The following is a 21,209-nucleotide window of genomic DNA, read 5'->3' on the forward strand; positions in this document are numbered from 1 at the left end:
TAAGACTATTAGTGATTGGAATAATTTAGACAGTGCCGTTGTGTGCGCAGAGACAGTACAGAGCTTTAAAACAGCTCTCCAACAGTGCTACTAAATTACTTAGCTCCTCTCTCCCGCTACGTACATACCGGAAGGTTCTGCAGTGTACACATTCAGATTCAGATTCAGATATGTATTTTTGTATTTTCTTAAGCCGCGTCGATTGTGTATATATTGTTATTTCAATGTACTTTGTTTTTATATGTATTGTACTTGTAAGATGTATAATTATTAATCTATTATATTTTTAGACCATTTTTACTTGGATTCATTAAAAACGTCGAACCTACGCCCAGAGTTTGTTTCTTTTCCACAAGAAATATTTGACCCTGTGACAAATACATTAATAATCATCAAAACATTTCATTTTTTTCCCATTATTACTGTATTTTTTGCATTTAATCACTCTAAACTATTGACATTAATCACTGAAAATAAAATTGTTATTGCCTATTTGTCATTCTGTCTTTTAAATTTAATTACGTATATAATATTGAGACCGTCGATTTGTGTTATAACATTCTAATCGACGGTCACCTAGGAGGCAGTACACAGTTTCGGCTGTTTAGTTTCGAATTGGCCAGGGTGGAATTTACAAATAAGAGACAGTTTTGAAATTGAAGTGGATATTTGAGGTTCTAAATGTTTATAGTTACTATATTTCAAGTTTCAATGACTAGTATTGTGTTTCAGTTATTTGGTAAAATTGAATTTAGTGGCGTTAACCCTTGCTTTTTTGAGAGAGCACCTGTCGGATGCGAACATGTGGTTTTTGGAGCTAGGCGGTGAATCAGCTCTTCAATTTAAAGGGTATGCAGAAGACTTAAAATAGTGAAAAAAGTAGGTGCATGACTCCCCGTTTGGATGTTATTTTCAGATTGTGCATTGTTTAAGAAGGAAGAATCACTATAGCTTGTGATTTAATCTTTTGACGTTAATATATTGTTGTATTTTGCGAATAGGGGTAATCCGCTATTTTTGTCGTTGATTTTCGCGACCAAAACAATGAAAAACACAGGGCTATGTGCCAGAAAACTAGAAGGTGGACATGTATTTTTAATTGTTTGCTGTGAGATACATATGTATATGTTAAATATGAAATGCATTTATTTCAGGTGTGTGATTACAGACTTGTGTGTGAGGTTTTGATTGTGGCGCAGTCATTTGTTTGCCGAGAAGCCTTGAAAACTGTGTATTGCCCCCCTACAAATGACGGTCTTCGAGGACCGTCGAAGACCGGAGACCGGAGACCGTCGATTAGTATCCCCCTAATTCTAATAATCTAACAAAATATTTCGGTAAATAGTTAACTAGATCAGTAAAGTTAGGTTCACAAGGTATTTTTGATTATCAAAATATAGAGTTATTAATTTTGCATACTGTATACATTTGGCATTTTAGAAAAAAAGATTTTTTGAAAAAAAGTTCATGACTAGCTTATTCTTACGAGCGCTATTATTTAACTTCCGGTTGTAAATCATAATTCTAAAAATGATTAATATTTGCAAATGTCTCCGAAATGCAAAAGTGTCATGTAGAAAAAATATATTTAATGAATATATCAAAACAGTTTGTATACCTTTACGAACATATTATGTCGACGAGGCTCCAACAATTGGTAAAAGTCCGGACAAAACCAACCCTGACTACAAGGTTAGTATAGTCCTATAACATAAGACGTTTCCGTTCATACTACGTACACTCCAACGTCTTATCGGCTTCTTCATAAGTTTCTTTAGCAAAACGCGCAGCGATTTTGAAGCGCTATATAAACCGTCGTAATTTACTACAAAAACAATATTTTGAGTAAACAGATATACAGACAGTAAATTTAAGCATTTTTGCATCAATGTGCAGCAAAAAAATTAAATGACTCACCTTCGTATGTAAATAAATCCAATCCAATACAATCTATACCATTTTCACCGCTATATACATTCGGCCATGTTACCTGTATACATGTGGTTAATTAAAATTTCGGTTTACTTTAGACGAAATTAATTTTTCTGCATGTTTGTCTCTTGATGATTGGATTATAGTGCAATGTAGTCGATTTTTTTTTCATTTGTGCGTTTACACAGATATTTAATCATCGTGAAAGGAATATATAACAGAAATGATATATTACTTTGAAATTTGCAAACAAAAGTTATTTATTTGGTTCATATTATTTCCTTGAATTTGTTGGAAGTTTTGCATTTATGGTTTTGCGAGACAATTCTCATTCAATGTTCAATATCTATAATAGAAATAAGATTTCATTTTCCAAACATCTTAAAATAGAACAGCTTATTGCAGTTCATGCTTTACGTTGTCCACATAAACTTAATTAACCAGTTAAACTGTAAATATATGTACTATATAGTAAAACCTCGCAGATAGGATCGACATTTTTATGTTATCGTGAAAATGTTTATGTTGTCAACATCATGATAGAAAATATGTTAATGAAAACAGGGTCCTTCAAATAGAAATACCCTGATGAAATTAATGTGCACTGTTTGGCACATAATGTTGATGTTCATCTGTATTTCAAAGACTTCTTGCGCTTTTTTGATCACGTGAAATAAATTTCATTCACGTTAAATAGATTCATTTTTGGGTCTGCATGTGATAACTTAGAGGCAATTAATTTTTAAGAAGAAATACATGAACATTTCGTCTACCTTAACATATTACTTTTTTATTACAAGATAAACATTTAGTAATTTATGAAAAACTAATAATTTTAGATACTCATTGACATTTTTTTAGATAATTTATTATTCGTTGAAAATCAGTTATCAAGACCATAATGATTTTATATACTGGTTGAAAAACTGTTTGCAATCATTTATTATTGAATGGTGTACATGTATGTATAAAGTGTCCGCAAAATTACAAATGATGTACAGCGCCTGCTTGTTCTGTTCAATGACGACGTAATTGATGTGACCCGAAAATCTATCTCTTTGTAGTATTCCGATCTTCCGATCATCACATGGCTGAGAGTTCTATTATCTTTCATGAAGTACTAAGGTACGCTTACGTTGTATTCTAATATCATATTAAGTGAATTTTGAACATGGATTATTAAAAGACGCTACTTTCGTCTCTCCTTTTTTGTCTAGGATTTGTAACAGGTTATATAAAACTTGGCTGACAGTTAACTGGAATACTTTTTTGATATTGTAATATATTCACACTTTGAATATGTCTGTGAATAACTTAAAAAAAAACAAATCGAAAGCTTGGTGATGCTGTGTAGAAGATTACCACCATACAGGAAGTCGTTGTTTTTTAGTAACTGACAGTAAAGGAAGGTATTTATCGCGTCATCTTGAACGAAGGGATTACTTGGATATTATTTGGAAGAGTGGAGCGCGAGTTGAAGATGCAGCTTTACTAAGCCGTCTTGAAGTTAAGCTTAAAGATTTAAAAGCTCCATTGGTCTTGCTTTGGCTTGGTACATGTGACTTTACAAAATTAGAACGTAATAAAACAATTAGTCTCAGGAATATCTCTGCCGAAGACGTTTTTTCTAAGATGGTAAAAATGCACACTTCAGTATTACAGATTAACTCTTCCGCACGTGTACAATTTCTTCAATGTCCGGTATATTCAATGAAAACTTGGAATACTTTGAAAGGTTTCTCTGACTCCGATGATAAAGATCTGGAGGATTTAGTAGCAAAATTTAACGAACTGGTCGACTCATACAATTCCATGTATACGCCTAAATTTTCATTGGATTTAGAAAAAAATACAAAAACGAAAAAAGGATCACGATCTCGATATTATTTTAATTACAACTTGTATATTGATGGCATTCATCCTGGTCCTGAAATTGCACAACTTTGGATCTTAAAAATTCGCAAACTTATCAAAAATCTTCAAGACTAGTATATCCCGTGTAAAAGACAGAAACATGTTTGACTGTGAATGGGGATTGCCTCGCTCACATATCAAACGATGCCTGTTTTGGACTGAATTTTAGACGGTAGAAGAAGATACCTATGTACATTCATTATTATTGTCGCCGTTAACGGACTGCGAGATATATAATGAACCTGATTTGAATTTTTTTTACTGTACACGCCTGCGCTAAGCAAATCAGAACAGAGGATCTAATGCCATATATGATTTAAAAAAAAAAAACTGGACGGCCAATCTTCTATGAACAAATTATGATAAACAAGATCAAAAAGGAAAGGCGGCGTTCAATGAACGCAACTCCTACACGATCCAGCAACAAGAACCAGTGGCAAGCCCATGATCCGCCATGTTATTCGTCAGTAGTTTGCACTTGACAGTACCGTCCATGAACAAGCCCAATCAGGCCAAGCCTGCAACATTTTCAATTTTGCCGTGTTGGACTTTCTTTAGGGATTCTTACTGTTTCTTTTGTTTTATTTACATGTATAAAGGACATAAAGCACCATTATTGTATTAAGTTTGTAGGATCTTGCGGGGTTAACATTTTAAAAGGTTCATCTAAAGAGTTAAGAAACATTAGTGTTATTCTTCGTGAAGGAATCTATCTCAAGAAAATACTTTAGAAAAAAAATCGTCAGCAATATTTTGTGGCTGAACGGTGATTCAAAGCATTTTTGGAAATGTAATTTACAAATCAACAAGTTTGATGATACAATGAGGTGTCCTTGCTCTTTAATCGATTATATTCATACAACTATATACTGTATACCATGGAGTTGAGTGTATGTATATCTGTGTGTATACATATCTACTTATATATATAATAAACGGTGATAATATTTTTAAACTAAGAAAAGTGACAGAAAAGTGACAGAAAATATCCTAATACTTTATATCATTACCCAAAAAATTAATTTTTTTAATAGTGACTGAGGATTGCCTCGATCACTAATCTTTCTGCTGTAAAATTTTTTTTCGTCAAAATGAATTATAATTATATCGATTCGGGCGCCCTCGGTTGTTACTGTTCCGAGAAGTGGAGGAAATGGACAGCAGACAGGCTGAAATTTGTGTGATTTGAAATTGGATTGGATTTATTTACATACGTAGGTGAGTCATTTATTTTTTTGCTGCACATTGATGCAAAAATGTTTAAATTTACTGTCTGTATATCTGTTTACTCAAAATATTGTTTTTGTAATAAATTACGACGGTTTATATAGCGCTTCAAAATCGCTGCGCGTTTTGCTAAAGGAACTTATGAAGAAGCCGATAAGACGTTGGAGTGTACGTAGTATGAACGGAAACGTCTTATGTTATAGGACTAAAGGTTAGTAGTGCTTAATGAATGGGTGGGGTATTGATCAGTAACACATAGGTGCGTGGTTTGGATTGTATGTATGTATATATGACAACTCCCACATATATGTTTAATTAAATAATTTATTTTTCAAAATGTGTTTAAAACTTTTTTTCAGTAAAACAACAAAAGAAAGTTGTTATTATAATTTCAATTTTCATCCATTTATCAGTAGATCTATAGACCTTTTACAATACAATTTTTCCATAGCAACCGATGTTGCATTTCGCCCATGCGCATTCTGCATAGAGCAAAAGCTCAATAACGATAGACTACATATTGCGTACTTGAAGGCTATAAAAGACATGATTAATATGAAATTAGGTGCTACCTATGGCGTGGAAAGCTCTTTACAAACAAAAAGAATAAATTGGTGGTGTTCAACCTATCATCGGAACGTAAAGGGGGACCACTGCGCATGCGTCGGCATTTTGAAAATCCCGTCCGCCATTGTTGTTAATCTCTAATCACAGTTGTTGTTTTAACATTATTTTTCATGTGCTAATTTATCAAAAAGGGATATGTTAAGTATTTTTTTTGATACGGGGAAGTCAAAGGCCGGGACCGCGAAGCGGGCCCGGGCTTTGGCTTGCCCGGCTATAGACTACACGTGTATATTTAAAGGGAAATCAAATAAAAAACAATTTAAAAATATATAGAATTCTATACCTATCAATGAAATTTTCAGTGTCAGTTCTAGTTGGGCGCCGCCATTTTCAATGTAACTCAATGATAAAAGGTGAGGTATTCCAATAACGGACAATTGCAACTTTTCGGATTAATAATAATCATCGAGTGTTCCGAGTGAAAACGGAAGTGGTGCATGAAATTCCGAATGACACATTTAAAACGGAAAACTAAATGATTTTTAACTGACTTGCCCGTTCATAGGCTTTGCCTAATTTCATATTATTTATGATCGTTACTTGTTTAATTCTTATCAATGAAATGCAGGTTTATTATCTAATTCTGTACATCATTCTTTCACCGGAAGTGTTACTTAGTATGCATCTGCTAGCAATAGTCTGAATAATTAGACGCTCATTTAAAGCGCTCTGACATCTTTATTTAGCTCAAAAGGATTTTAAAATGGCGGCACCCATTTAACAAAGGATTTTTTCACAACTCATTAGGTATAGGATATATATTATTTTTGAAAATTTCAGTTAGTTTGATTTCATTTGAATTGATATGTGTCATTCATATTATCTAAGAGTGCTTTCATGTATAAGTTATGTCACCCAGAAAACAGAATTTTTGTGATGAATTAAAGCGGTTTGTACTTCAAATGTGAATTGATATTTATAACAGATATACAAAGTTAGCGGGACTAATAATTCAATAACCAAAAGTCCTGTTCAAGGTATCATACAATGACTTTTTCATCAGTAATTTAAATTGAAACAGCAGGGTGTTAAAGATACAATTTTATTACCCATATGTATTACATAATATTACACAATCAGTATTCCTTTGAAAGCGTATTGGCAAGGCGGTAAGTGTCAAACAGTTTGACACGTGATCGAGTGACCGCTTAATTGTTATTTTTAATGCCAGCTATAGTTTTCAGTATCATTCAACCGGGACGTTTTAGTACCAATCCATGACATAGTAAAAGTATCACATAAAATTATGAAATTATCGTAATTTAAGTAGCTTTTTAAGTTTATACCATCAATGTTTATTAATTTTGTGAAGTGACAATTAAATAGTGTATGTGGCGTGCATTTTAATGTTTTATGAGAAACCATATAAAATGTGTGTTATTTCATAACCCATCTTAACCTATCAAGACTTTGAAACATTATTTAAATAATCTGTGTGTCTTAAAAAGTTTCTGCTTGGCATCACAGTCAAGTCGGATAAAGGATAATATTAGGTATTAGCTGAAAACTAAAAAAACATAAATTAGCACGTGTTCGGACTTATTTTCAGAATAATAATTAATACACCTCTATTCTAAATGTTATACGGGGAAGTCAAAGACCGGGCCCGCGAAGCGGGTCCGGGCTTTGGCTTGCCCGGCTATAGACTACACGTGTATATGTAAAAGAAAATCAAATAAAAAACAATTAAAAAATATATAGAATTCTATACCTATCAATGAAATTTTCAGTGTCAGTTCTAGTCGGGGCGCCGCCATTTACAATGTAACTCAATGATAATAGGCGGGGTATTCCGATAACGGAACAAATCTCAACTTTTCGGATAAATGATAATCGTCGAGTGTTCCGAGTGAAAACGGAAGCGGTGCATGTAATACCGAATAACACCTTTAAAACGGAAAGAATGAAAGGAATTTTTAACGACTTCCCCGTTCATAGGCCTTGCCTAATTTCATATTAAAATTTCTTTAGTTTTTATAAGGAAAATTTTGAACAATGAATAAATTGACTTCTTTATTTGATAATATAATATATTTCTACATTTTTTTACATCAATTATCTCATTGTAATGTCCTTGATCGTTAGGGGGAATTCTTAAATAATCGTCTTTTACATGCCCCTTTTTGGCAATATGGCCACAAAGCTATAAATTAATGTATCTTTCATGCTTGTGTAAAAAGCTATTTTATATGAATAATAATGATTTCCTAATTTTTACGTTAAACTAACTCATAAATTATCAATGAACTTCTACTACATTTCTATTGTAGGACAACGTTTTTGTGTCGCCTCTACGGAGTAGTGGCGACATATAGGGATCACTTCTCCGTTGTCTGTCTGTCCATCTGTCCGTCACAAGACTTGTACGGACTACTCCTCATAAAGTACATCCAAGCTTTACAGGAATGATCAGTACCAAGTCTAGTTGTGCATATTGTCAGCATTTTCCTGTTCAATGATTTTTGGCAGAGTTATGGCCCTTTAATAATTTTAATTTTAAAGTTTGTCCGGACTACTTCTCTTATACCACTAAAGCAATTTCAATGAAACTTTACAGGATTGATCTGTAGCTCAAGTCCTTGCGCATATTGCAAGGGTTTTCCGGTTGAATGATTTTTGGCTGAGTTATGGCCCTTTGATAAAAAGGTGTTTTTTTTCTGTGTGTTGCCAGATACACAAAAGCTTGTCCGGACTACTCCTTATAAACTACTGGTGCAATTTTATCCAAGCTTTACAGGAATGATCAGTACCAAGGCTAGTTGTGCATATTGTCAGCATTTTCCGGTTCAATGATTTTTGTCAGAGTTATGGCCCTTTAATAATTTTTATTTTTAAAGTTTGTCCGGACTACTTCTCTTATACCACTTAAGCAATTTTAATGAAACTTTACAGGATTGATCTGTTGCTCAAGTCCTTGCGCATATTGCACGGGTTTTCTGGTTGAATGATTTTTGGCCGAGTTATGGCCCTTTGATAAAAAGCTGTTTTTTCTGTGTGTTGCCAGATACGCAAAAGCTTTTCCAACTACTCCTCATAAACTACTGGTGCAATTTTATCCAAACTTTATAGGCATGATCAGTACCAAGTCTAGTTGTGCACTGTCCGTCTGTCTGTCCGTCTGTCACAAACTTTGTCCCAACATGAAATTGGCCATCATGAGGCGACACATGTGATTACTGATGGCTCTTGTTTTTGCCCTAAGCAGATTGCGTATGTGCGTGAAAATACTGCTTCCGGTCAATTCTTCTTAGCAACGGACCGCATCGTAAAAAGGTCTTTAAACTGGAATGTAAGCAATTCCCATACAGAAGCAGTACGCATATTTTTCATTTAAACTCTTAATTCTACTTGCATTATTTAATTATTGATACCAAATCAAGCAGATGTATGAACGAGACAAAATTTAAGTGTCATTTTTAAAGTATATATAAAAACATTATGTAGATTAAAGATATCATCATGTGAGGCTGTAAGTAACAAAAATGTGTCATATTTCTTGCAGGAGAACTATGAGGTGATGACAAACTTGGTCAGTGAACTTCGTGGAAAAGTTTCGACAATTCTCCAAGGTATCTTTAAAAATTCTCATACCCAAGTGACTCCCAGCTTGATAATATTAAAGGCGCATAACCAGTGTTTCTGCCAGCTCTGATTTTCTGAGGGTCTTTTATGACCCCCTGTATGATATTTTAGGGGTCATTTCAAATTCATATGGGTCATGCAAATAAATTTAACAAAAATGTAAAAAAACAACAGGTAACACTTTATAAGTTTTATTTTCTAAGGCACTTTACTTCTTGCCAGAGAACATTTATGTACCATCATGTAGTTCAACTTTATGTGAATAAAAATATTGTTAACTTAAATACTTGTTTTTGTATTATATTTTTAAATAGTTATTTTAATTTTTTTTGTCAATTTATTCACCTGTATATATCATCAACAAAATTACACCATTTATAATGGATTGTTTTTCTTTCGGGGAATTGGGGTCAATGTCAACATTTTTTTATATGATACTTCTTTTTGGTCATGGACAACAATATTTTGTGTATTTTTCGTAAAGAAATTGGTCAATCTCCGCTATTTTGGAGCAGACGGCATTTTCCAGCAGACAGTTAATTCGTTCGCGGAATATGACAACAAAATAAATAATTTTGTCTGGGCGCTTTCAATATATGCAGTATCGTATAAATGCAAGCGTTTATTAACTAGTTGAAATTGGCTAAATGCCTGACCACGGACCCGGTAAATTTCATTTCTCATTAAAATTCTAGTGGAGCCCACGGTAAACATGCCGTACATTTTATACTGAATTGACGGTTTATAGTCTGTATATCTGACTCGTGTTGAAATCAGCGACGGTGAAATTCTTGCGTCACAAAATACGCACTAACTAAATTTCATTGCGTCATGGACGAAAATAGTGCGCCAAAAACGCAAAAACGCGCTCTGGCAGAAACACTGCATAACAAAACATTAGTACTTACTGAAAAACCAACTTAGATATTACTGTAAAATTAGGTTTTATGCGGGGCCAAAATGTTTATGAAATCAATATTTCACAGAGCTACAAATAATTGTTTAATACATTATACCCATTGCCAATAGATCGTGCCAGTACTTAATATCATCTGTCATATTTATTTTATACCGAACCTGTCCGTTTTGAAGTAAGATAACTCGTCTAGTATGATTGCATGAAACTTGTGACATGTTAGGTGATTATTGGACAGTACTGTCAGTGGGCGTTACCATGTGACAGTTTACAGCTGATGTCACATAACACTGACGTCACATAATGCTATAAAGTATATTTGAATAAACATGATTTAATCAATAGATTTTTGTCTATTTTTGACAAGGTTTTTAACTTTGGGACCTGAATATTTTAAGAATTATCTCTACATGAACTTAATTTTTAGCTCGACTATTCGAAGAATATGAGAGCTATTGTAGTCGCCCCGGCGTCGGCGTCCGCGTCGGCGTCTGCGTTGGTTAAAGTTTTTTGTAAAGTCAAATATCTCAATTATTACTTGAGATATTCAATTGAAACTTACAATAGTTATTTATAGTAACAAGGTACATCAGCTTGACAAGTTGGATAACTCTGCCTACAATATAGACAGAATTATGCCCCTTTTAACTTAGAAATTTTGGTTAAAGTTTTTTGTAAAGTCAAATATCTCAATTATTGCTTGAGATATTCAATTTAAACTTACAATATTTATTTATAGTAACAAGGTACATCAGATTGACAAGTTGGATAACTCTGCCTACCATATTGACAGAATTATGCCCCTTTTTAACTTCGAAATTTTGGTTAAAGTTTTTTGTAAAGTCAAATATCTCAATTATTGCTTGAGTTGAAACTTACAATACTTATTTATAGTAACAAGGTACATCAGATTGACAAGTTGGATAACTCTGCCTACAATATTGACAGAATTATGCCCCTTTTTAACTTAGAAATTTTGGTTAAAGTTTTTTGTAAAGTCAAATATCTCAATTATTGCTTGAGATATTCAATTGAAACTAACAATACTTATTTATAGTAACAATGTACATCAGATTGACAAGTTGGATAACTCTGCCTACCATATTGACAGAATTATGCCCCTTTGGAACTTCGAAATTTTGGTTAAAGTTTTTTTGTAAAGTCAAATATCTCAATTATTGCTTGAGATATTCAATTGAAATTTAAAATTCTTATTTATAATAACAATGTACATCAGTTTGCAAAATTGCATAACTCTGTCTGCAATATTTGCAGAATTATTTGCCCCTTTGAAACTTTGAAATTTTGGTTAAAGGTTAAAAATCTTCAAAGATATTTACTTGAAATTTTACACATGCACTTAGGGTCATAATTGGAGGGGCATAATTGTATGTCACTGACCAAGTTCCATAACTCTATCTTGCATGAAGGCTGATTCATATCCCCTTTTCTACTTAGTCTCTTGGTTAATGTTTACATGCAAGTTTTACATATCTCAATAACTATCAAAGATGTTTATTAAAAACTTCAGATATGCATTAAGGGTCATAATTGTAGGTCACTGACCAAGATCAATAATTCTATCTTGCATTTAGGCTGACTTTACTCCCCTTTTTCAACTTAGAAATTCATGGTAAAGTTTTTGCTTGTAAGCATAATTATTGAAGGGTTTGTGCATTGTTTGGGACAATATTTTGCATTCATAATAATAAAGCAGTGATTTACTTGATAAAACATCTTAATAACAAGCTTTTGTACCTTTTCTGTCAAATTTATGTATTCAGGTAATTAGTATTATTATACTCAATAAAAAACCCTCGTGACATTACCTTCCAAATAGTCAAGCCAATTCTGTATAATTAGACTCTCTCTAAGACCTATAACATGAATTTATAAAAAAAAATTAGCCCTTTTGTGAACTTAAAAAATTTAACATTATCAAGGCTCTTTTACTATCAAGCACTTAGAATAGTCGAGCGTGCTGTCCTACAGACAGCTCTTGTTTTTCATAATAAGTGTTATTTTGTACTATTGTTTCTTTATTTTTTAGGATATATACTTCAAACTTCAAATATATGTTCCTTATCATTACCCACATGGTGGGTTACAAGATTCATTGCTCTAGCACACATTTTTTCCAGCATTATCCCCCCTTGAACTTGGAATTTATGTGAAAAAATGTTTTTTTTTTTATAACTACTTCATTACTTAAGGTATGACCACCCTAATGGGCACTATTAGGAACTAAAAAATTGACATCATAGGTCAGATATATACCTTTAAGTACAACTATATGCAAAATTTAAACAAAGTTTACCGTATGGAAATCAAGTTATGGCCACTTTTCTGAGGGCCTTTTTATGCCCCCGCCATGTAATGGCCGGGGCATATAGTGTTACCCTGTTCCGTCCTTCCGTCCTTCCGTCCTTCCGTCATTCTGTCATTCCGTCATCATCAGTTTCCGTTCATTATCTAAGTAACGGTTGCACACATTCAACTCAAATTTGACATATGGATATGTCATGAGAAAATACAGGTCAAGATCGAATTTGGTCATGGTTCGATGATTTTTGGGCAGAGTTATGCCCCTTTTACTTTAAAATAATATGAAATTTTCAGTTTCCGTTCATTATCTCCCCAACGATACAACCACATTCAACTCAAACTTGACATATGGATATGTCATGAGAAAAATACAGGTCAAGTTCGAATTTGGTCATGGTTCGATGATTTTTTTGGCAGAGTTATGCCCCTTTTACTTTGAAAATAATATGAAATTTTCAGTTTCCGTTCATTATCTCCCCAAAGGTACAACACATTCAACTCAAATTTGACATATGGGTATGTCTTGAGAAAATACAGGTCAAGTTCGAATGTGGTCATGGTTCGATGATTTTTGGCAGAGTTATGCCCCTTTCACTTTGAAAATAATATGAAATTTTCAGTTTCCATTCATTATCTCCCCAACGGTACAACACATTCAACTCAAACTTGACATATGGATACATCAAAGGAATGCGCAAGTCAAGTTCAAATTTGGTCGTGGTTCAATGATTTTTGGCAGAGTTATGCCCCTTTCACTTTGAAAATAATATGAAATTTTCAGTTTCTATTTATTATCTACCCAACAGTACAACACATTCAACTCAAATTAAACATATGGATACGTTTTTGGAATGCCCAGGCCAAGTTCGAATATGGTCATGGTTCAATGATTTTTGGCATAGTAATGCCCCTTTCACTTTGAAAATAATATGAAATTTACAGTTTCTGTTCATTATCCACCCAACAGTGTTACATATTCAACTCAAATTTGACATATGGATATGTCAAAGGAATGGGTAGGTCAAGTTGGAATTTGGTCATGGTTCGATGATTTTTTGGCAGAGTTATGTCCCTTTCACTTTGAAAATAATATAGATACATCTTAGGAATAAGCAGTTTAAGTTTGAATTTGGTCGTGGTTCAATGATTTTGGACAAACTTATCTTTCTTGAATGTTGGAAAAATTTTGAACTTTCAGTTTCAGCACTCATACTTTTGTGGAAAGTTTGAATTTGGTCGTGGTTCAATGATTTTGGACAAACTTATCTTTCTTGAATGTTGGAAAAATTTTGAACTTTCAGTTTCAGCACTCATACTTTTGTGGAAATGTATGTAGCCATTATTTTGGCTACAAATATGAAATATGCTATTTTCAAAAGGTTAAGACTAAATAATTTCAGTGCTTTGAACATTGTATGAAAATGGTTTGTGTTAACATTGAAAAGTTTTAAGGGCTTAGAACTGCAAATGAAAAAAATAATTTGTGCAAACAAATTTGGAACTAAATATTATAACATCTGAAATTTTGGCTGCATGCGGGGGCATCCGTGGCATGATGACACATTTCTAGATTTTTTTAGAAATGAGGAACCTTTAAATAATCTACAATGACATTCTAATGAAAAATGTTTTCCCATTAATTTTTGGGTAGAAACAAAATAATTTAACAGTACCATTCAGCTAACAATCCACATAAGCAAAATTATGGTTTCTACTTAAAATTAATGAAATCTGTATAGAAATGTTACCCTACCCCACCCATTTTTACCACATGTCTGACCATTTTCCTACTTAAGGAGCCTAATTTAAAAAATCCTTAAAATTTAGCCAAATGAGTGCCTGTTTTCAAAGTTTCCCTAAATGTTTTAAAAAGTATATTGGTTGATCTTGAAAAAATATGAAATACTTTTACCGTCTAGTTATGCCCCCGCCATGTAGTGTTACCCTGTTCCGTCATTCCGTCTCCTTCCGTCATTCTGTAATCATCAGTTTCTGTTCTTTATGTTAGTAACGGTTGTCGGTTGCACACATTCAACTCAAATTCGACATATTGATATGTCATGAGAAAATACAGGTCAAGTTCGAATTTGGTCATGGTTCGATGATTTTTGGCAGAGTTATGCCCCTTTCACTTTGAAAATAATATGAAATTTTCAGTTTCCGTTCATTATCTCCCCAACGGTACAACACATTCAACTCAAACTTGACATATGGATGTGTCAAAGGAATGGGCAGGTCAAGTTCAAATTTGGTCATGGTTTAATAATTTTTGGCAGAGTTATGCCCCTTTCACTTTGAAAATAATATGAAATTTTCAGTTTCCGTTCATTATCTCCCCAACGGTACAACACATTTAACTCAAACTTGACATATGGATGTGTCAAAGGAATGGGCAGGTCAAGTTCAAATTTGGTCATGGTTTAATAATTTTTTGCAGAGTTATGCCCCTTTCACTTTGAAAATAATATGAAATTTACAGTTTCTGTTTATTATCTACCCAACAGTGTTACATATTCAACTCAGATTTGACATATGGATATGTCAATGGAATGGGCAGGTCAAGTTGGAATTTTGTCATGGTTCGATGATTTTTTGCCCAGAGTTATGTCCCTTTCACTTTGAAAATAATATAGATACATCTTAGGAATAAGCAGTTTAAGTTTGAATTTGGTCGTGGTTCAATGATTTTGGACAAACTTACCTTTCTTGAATGTTGGAAAAATTTTGAACTTTCAGTTTCAGCATGTATGTAGCCATTATTTTTGGCTACAAAAATGAAATATGCTATTTTCAAAAGGTTAAGACTGAATAATTTCAGTGCCTTGAACATTGTATGAAAATGGTTTGTGTTAACATTGAAAAAGTTTTAAGGGCTTTGAACTGAAAATGAAAATAATAATTTGTGCAAACAAATTTTGAACTAAATAATTTATTATAACATCTGAAATTTTGCTGCATGCAGGGCATCCGTGGCATGATGACACATTTCTAGTTTTGATTTTATTACTCTTTGAAAATATCAGGATCCATATTTATTACTAGAATTAGCATAATTTAGCCAATAAATACCTATAATATTATAAATTAAAAAAAAAAATTAAAAACACTTTTTTCTTTCCAAATGGGACATGAGAGATACATAAATAATGTTAAAAGAAAAAAAAAGAAAGAAAAAACAAGTTGACCCTTCTGGGGATTGAACCCTCAGCCCTCATTTTCAATGTAGTTAACAGTAGTTCTAGCCTATTTGAATACTCTTCAAAGCGGAGGTTTTGCATTAGGATAGTAATAAATTTAGGTACCTACTTCAAATTTTAGCATTACAGCATAGCAATGTCTGTTTAACTTTTATTGACATGTTCACATACATATTATGTAGTGCAAAAAATATTGGAACATTTGGGTGGTGCTTTCTTGATACTTATACAGAAATATATTTATGTCAAATTTTTCTCATAGGTTTTGTCTCCTTTTACTGCGTTCAGTATTTTATTAGTCAACATTGCTATCTTCTCTGCCAATCTGTTGTTTAATATATCTCTGTTTTAGGTGGTGGTGAGAAGGCAAGACAAAGACATATGTCAAGGGGCAAAACTTTTACCAAGGGAGAGAATTATGAAATTACTAGATCCGAGTGAGTATCCATTGTATTGTTAGAGTAATCTCCCCCTCAGTACTGTACATACTTGGCTTCCATCTTGATAAAAATAAAATCTATTTGAGCTAGTTTGGGATTTTCAATTTGGCATTTATAGATAAAAAAATCAATTTGAGCTTAATTTAGCAGTTCTTGTAGACCTTACATTGCAGTAGTGATCCTATCAGGAGAGGTTTGGGGGGGGGGCGGCAAACAACAAAAAAAGCACTCTGGCCTAGAACTCATTAAAGTTTGTTGTTATATTTAGACAAACGGCTGGATATGACTAACAGTAATTTAAAGGAGGAGTCATAATTCAAGCAACTTACTTCTATGATGGCCAACAATTTAAAAACAACTTTTTGTGCTGGAACAGCTTAAATTAAACAGCTATTTTTTTTATTTAAATAGGCACCTTTTTTAAAACTGAGCCAGCTGGCTGGCCTATGAACTGTACAACGGGTGAAGATGTTTTCCAGCTGGTGGTATAATAACAGGAATAGGAAGAGTTTCAGGGTAAGTGTCAGTGTCACAGGTGAGAAAAATGTGCAGCCGGACTTAAACTTAAAAACCTAAGGGCCCATATACAGTACCTTTGGTCTACCTACAATGCTGTGGGGGAGCTTACACATTCTCTCCCCTTAAAAATGAACAGACTGAACAGTGAAAATACTCCCCGTATGTTGAAATTTGTTCCCAGAATTCCTCAGGGTTACAGAGGGATGTAATTATAAATCTGACCCACATGCCCCCTTTATGGCCCCCCCCTTTCGTCTTCAAATTTTCATGGGGGAGAAACATGTTTCAGCCTGACTGGGGCTCGAACCCGGGGGGCCCATGGGCCCCCGGGCCCCTATGCGAAACTATCTGACCACTTCACTCATTCCCCCAAAAAAAAAACAGTTCCCGAACCGGGGGAATTTACTGGAGCTAAAAATTTAAAGGGAAAAGGACTGTTAGGGGTTTCCCGGGGGTATAAATTTCAAAATTTGGGAAAGTTTCCCGGGTAAAGTGTCAGCTGGAGGGTATAATTACAGAATAGGACGAGTTTCAGGGGTAAAAGTGTCAAGCTGGAGGTATAATTACAGAAATAGGACCGAGTTTTCAGGGGTAGTGTCAGCTGGAGGTGTAATTACAGAAATTAGGATTGAGTTTTTTCAGGGTAAGTGTACCAGCTGGAGGTAATAATTAACAGAAATTAGGACAAATTTCAGGGTAAGTGTCAGGCTGGAGGTAATAATTACAGAAAATAGGAGGAGTTTCAGGGTAAGTTTTCAGCTGGAGGTATAAAATTACAAGAATAGGAAGAGTTTCAGGGTAAAGTGTCAGCTCGGGGTATAAATTACAAGGAATAGGAACGAGTCTTCAGGGTAAAGTGTCCAGCTGGAGGTATAATTACAGGAATAGGACGAGATTCAAGGTAAGTGTCAGCTGGAGGTTATATAATTACGGAATAGGACGAGTTTCAGGGTTAAAGTGTCAGCTGGAGGTATAATTACAGAAATAGGACGCGAGTTTTCAGGGTAAGTGTCAGCTGGAGGTATAATTACAGGAATAGGAACGAGATTCAGGGTAAGTGTCAGCCTGGAGGTATAATTACAGGGAATAGACGAGTTTCAGGGGTTAAGTGTCAGCTGAGGTATAATTACAGAAAATAGGACGAGTTTCAGGGTAAGTGTTCAGCTGGAGGTTATAATTACAGGAATAGGACGAGATTTCAAGGTAAGTGTCAGCTGGAGGTATAATTACCAGAAATAGGACGAGTTTCAGGGTAAAGTGTCAGCTGGAGGTATTAAAAAAATTTTTACCAGAAATTAGACGAGTTTCAGGGTAAGTGTCAGCTGGAGGTATATAATTACAGGAATAGGACGAGATTCAAGGTAAGTGTCAGTTGGAGGTATAATTACAGGAATAGGATGAGTTTCAGGGTAAGTGTTCAGCTGGAGGTATAAATTACAGGAAATAGGACGAGATTCAAAGGGTAAGTGTCAGCTGGAGGTATAATTACGAAATAGGACAAGTTTCAGGGTAAGTGTCAGCTGGAGGTTAATTACAGGAAATAGGACGAGAGTTCAAGGTAAGTGTCAGCTGGAGGTATAATTACAGAAATAGGACGAGTTTCAGGGTAAAAGTGTCAGCTGGAGGTATAATTACAGGAATAGGACGAGGATTTCATGTAAGTGTCAGCTGGAGGGTATAATTACTGGAATAGGACGAGTTTTAGGGTAAGTGTCAGCTGGAGGTATAATTAACAGGAATAGGACGAGATTCACGGGTAAAGTGTCAGCTGGAGGTATAATTACAGGAATAGGACGAGATTCGGGTAAGTGTCAGCTGGAGGTATAATTTTAAAGAATAGGACGAGATTCAAGGTAAGTGTCAGCTGGAGGTTATAATAAAGGAATAGGACGAGTTTCAGGGTAAAGGTCAGCTGGGAGGTATAATTACAGGCATACTGATGTTTTGATTGGCTTACAGTTATTCTACAAACCAACATTATTTGATGGGTATTTATTCACTTATTGTTAAGTCAAGCAACAATTGCCTTTGGATTTCAACGTTTTTTTTTGTGTATGAGAAATTGGGAAATTAGGCCTTTTTTGTTCAAGCAATGCTGCTGTTAATTATTAGGAAATTAAAATAATTGAATGAAATAGTTATTTATTTTTGAAATTTTATCAGTCCAAATTGTCTGATGAACCATATTTCTTCTCCCCAATGGGCGTATTTTGAGGTTGTTGGGTTTTTTTTTTTCAGTGTAGAATTGTATGATTAGTAACCAACGATCCAAAACTGTTTGAAAGGCGGGTCATATTATCCAAATCACTTAGCGCAGGAAATAGCTCAAACAAAATCAGTAAGAAATATATTTGCATCCATATATAGGCAAGGTTAACAGTATAACCACTTAGTAAGAAATATGTTTGCATCATTACATACTCAAAGTTAACCACTGAGTCATGGAGGTGTTTATGTCAAGAAAGGGGCATTCATTGACAATTAACTACTACATACCAAGATAAATACATGGCAGATGATTTTGTTGAGCAATTTCCTGTCCTCTGATGTGTTTCTTCACTGTGATTGGATAATATGACCCGCCTTTCACAGTTGGATCGTTGGTTACTATCATACATTCTACACTGAAAAAAAAACAACAACCTCAGTACGCCCATTGGGGAGAAGAAATATGGTTCATTAGACAATTTGACTGATAAAATTTCAAAATAAATAACTATTTCATTCAATTATTTTAATTTCTAATAATAACAGCAGCATTGCTGAACAAAAAAGCCTATTCCAATTTGTCATCACAAAAAAACGTTGAATCCAAGGCAATTGTTGCTTGACTTTACATAAGTGAATAAATACCCATCAATATGTTGGTTGAAGAATAACTGTAGCCAATCAAAACATCCGTGGGCTGTAATAATACCTCCAGCTGACACTTACCTTGAATCTCGTCCTATTCCTTTATTATACCCCCAGCTGACACCTACCCTGAAACTCCTCCTATTTCTGTAATTATACTTCCAGCTGACATTTACCTTGAAACTCATCCTATTCCTGTAATTATACCTCCAGCTGACACTTACCCTGAAACTTGTCCTATTTCTGTAATTATACCTCCAGCTGACATTTACCTTGAAACTCATCCTTTTCCTGTAATTATACCTCAAGCTGACACATACCCTGAAACTCGTCCTATGCCTGAAATTATACCTCCCGCTGACACTAACCTTGAAACTTGTCCTATTCCTGAAATTATACCTCCAGCTGACACTTACCCTGAAACTCGTCCTATTCCTGTAATTATACTTCTAGCTGAAACTTACCCTGAAACTTGTCCATTTCCTGATAGTATACCTCCAGCTGACACTTACCCTGAAACTTGCCCTATTCCTGTAGTTATACCTCCAGCTTACACTTACCCTGAAACTCATCCTATTCATGAATTATACCTCCATCTAACTCTTACCCTGAAACTCGTCCTATTTGTGTAATTATACCTCCAGCTGACACTTACCCTGAAACTTGCCCTATTCCTGTAATTATACCTCCAGCTGACACTTACCCTGAAACTCATCCTTTTCATGAATTATACCTCCAGCTGACACTTACCCTGAAACTCGTCCTATTTGTGTAATTATACCTCCAGCTGACACTTACAATGAAACTCGTCCTATTCCTGTAATTATACCTCCAGCTGACACTTACCCTGAAACTTGTCCTATTCTTGTTATTATACCTCCAGCTGACACTTACCCTGAAACTCGTCCTATTTCTGTAATTATACCTCCAGCTGACACTTACCCTGAAACTTGTCCTATTTCTGTTATTATACCTCCAGCTGACACTTACCCTGAAACTTGTCCTATTTCTGTAATTATACCTCCAGCTGACACCCCTAACATCGTCCTATTACTGTAATTTAGCTCCAGCTGATGTCACGGTTCAGAAATGTTTACTTTTTAAGGGGAGATGATGTGTAAGTGGTCAGATAGCTCTGTCAGTAGAGCCGCGGTGCATGGGTCCCAGGTTCGACTCCCAGTTAGACTGCACTTGTTTCTCACCCCATGACATTTGATGACAAATGGGTGACCATGACTGCATGTAACTAAGAGTTTGATAAGCATTGCTCTGTAACCCTGAGGAATTCTAGGACAAATTTCAACATAGCGGGGGAGTATGTCACTGTTCAGAACTGTTCAATATTTAAGTGGATAGAATGTGTAAGCTGCCCGACAGCTCTATAGGTAAAGCCAGGGTACAGTATATGGGCCCCAGGTTTAAGTCCCAGTCAGGCTGCATATTTTTCTCACCCTTTGACACTGACACTTACCCTGAAACTCTTCCAATTCCTGTTATTATACCACCAGCTGGAACATCTTCACCCTTGTACAGTTCATAGCCAGCCAGCTGGCTCAGTTCTAAAAAAGGTGACCTATAAATAAAAAAAATAGCTGTTTAATTTAGCTGTCCAGCACAAAAAGTTGTTTTAAATTGTTGCCCGTCATAGAAGTAAGTGTGCTTGATTATGACTCCTCC

The 21,209-nt window shown here is 34.6% G+C and overlaps 2 protein-coding genes across 2 annotated transcripts; one reads left to right on the forward strand and one right to left on the reverse strand.

Annotated features, from left to right (window-relative positions):
* The first annotated feature begins 1,467 nt into the window (after positions 1-1,467).
* On the forward strand, positions 1,468-16,161 carry LOC132730292 (methylcrotonoyl-CoA carboxylase beta chain, mitochondrial-like). The gene is made up of 3 exons (XM_060716184.1): positions 1,468-1,692; positions 9,203-9,269; positions 16,073-16,161. The coding sequence occupies exons 1-3, from the start codon at positions 1,531-1,533 to the stop codon at positions 16,159-16,161; spliced, it is 318 nt and encodes a 105-aa protein (XP_060572167.1). The 5' UTR covers positions 1,468-1,530.
* A 3,006-nt stretch (positions 16,162-19,167) lies between these two features.
* On the reverse strand, positions 19,168-21,105 carry LOC132730293 (methylcrotonoyl-CoA carboxylase beta chain, mitochondrial-like; the record flags this gene model as incomplete). The annotated part of the gene is given in 2 exon segments (XM_060716185.1): positions 19,168-19,303; positions 21,004-21,105. Coding segments are annotated over 2 exon segments (238 nt in total), but the record flags the coding sequence as incomplete, so codon positions are not given.
* Positions 21,106-21,209: the final 104 nt, after the last annotated feature.

Source organism: Ruditapes philippinarum, unplaced genomic scaffold, assembly GCF_026571515.1.
Source record: "Ruditapes philippinarum isolate M1 unplaced genomic scaffold, ASM2657151v2 ctg3193_1_1_1_1, whole genome shotgun sequence".
Lineage (NCBI taxonomy): Eukaryota > Metazoa > Mollusca > Bivalvia > Venerida > Veneridae > Ruditapes > Ruditapes philippinarum.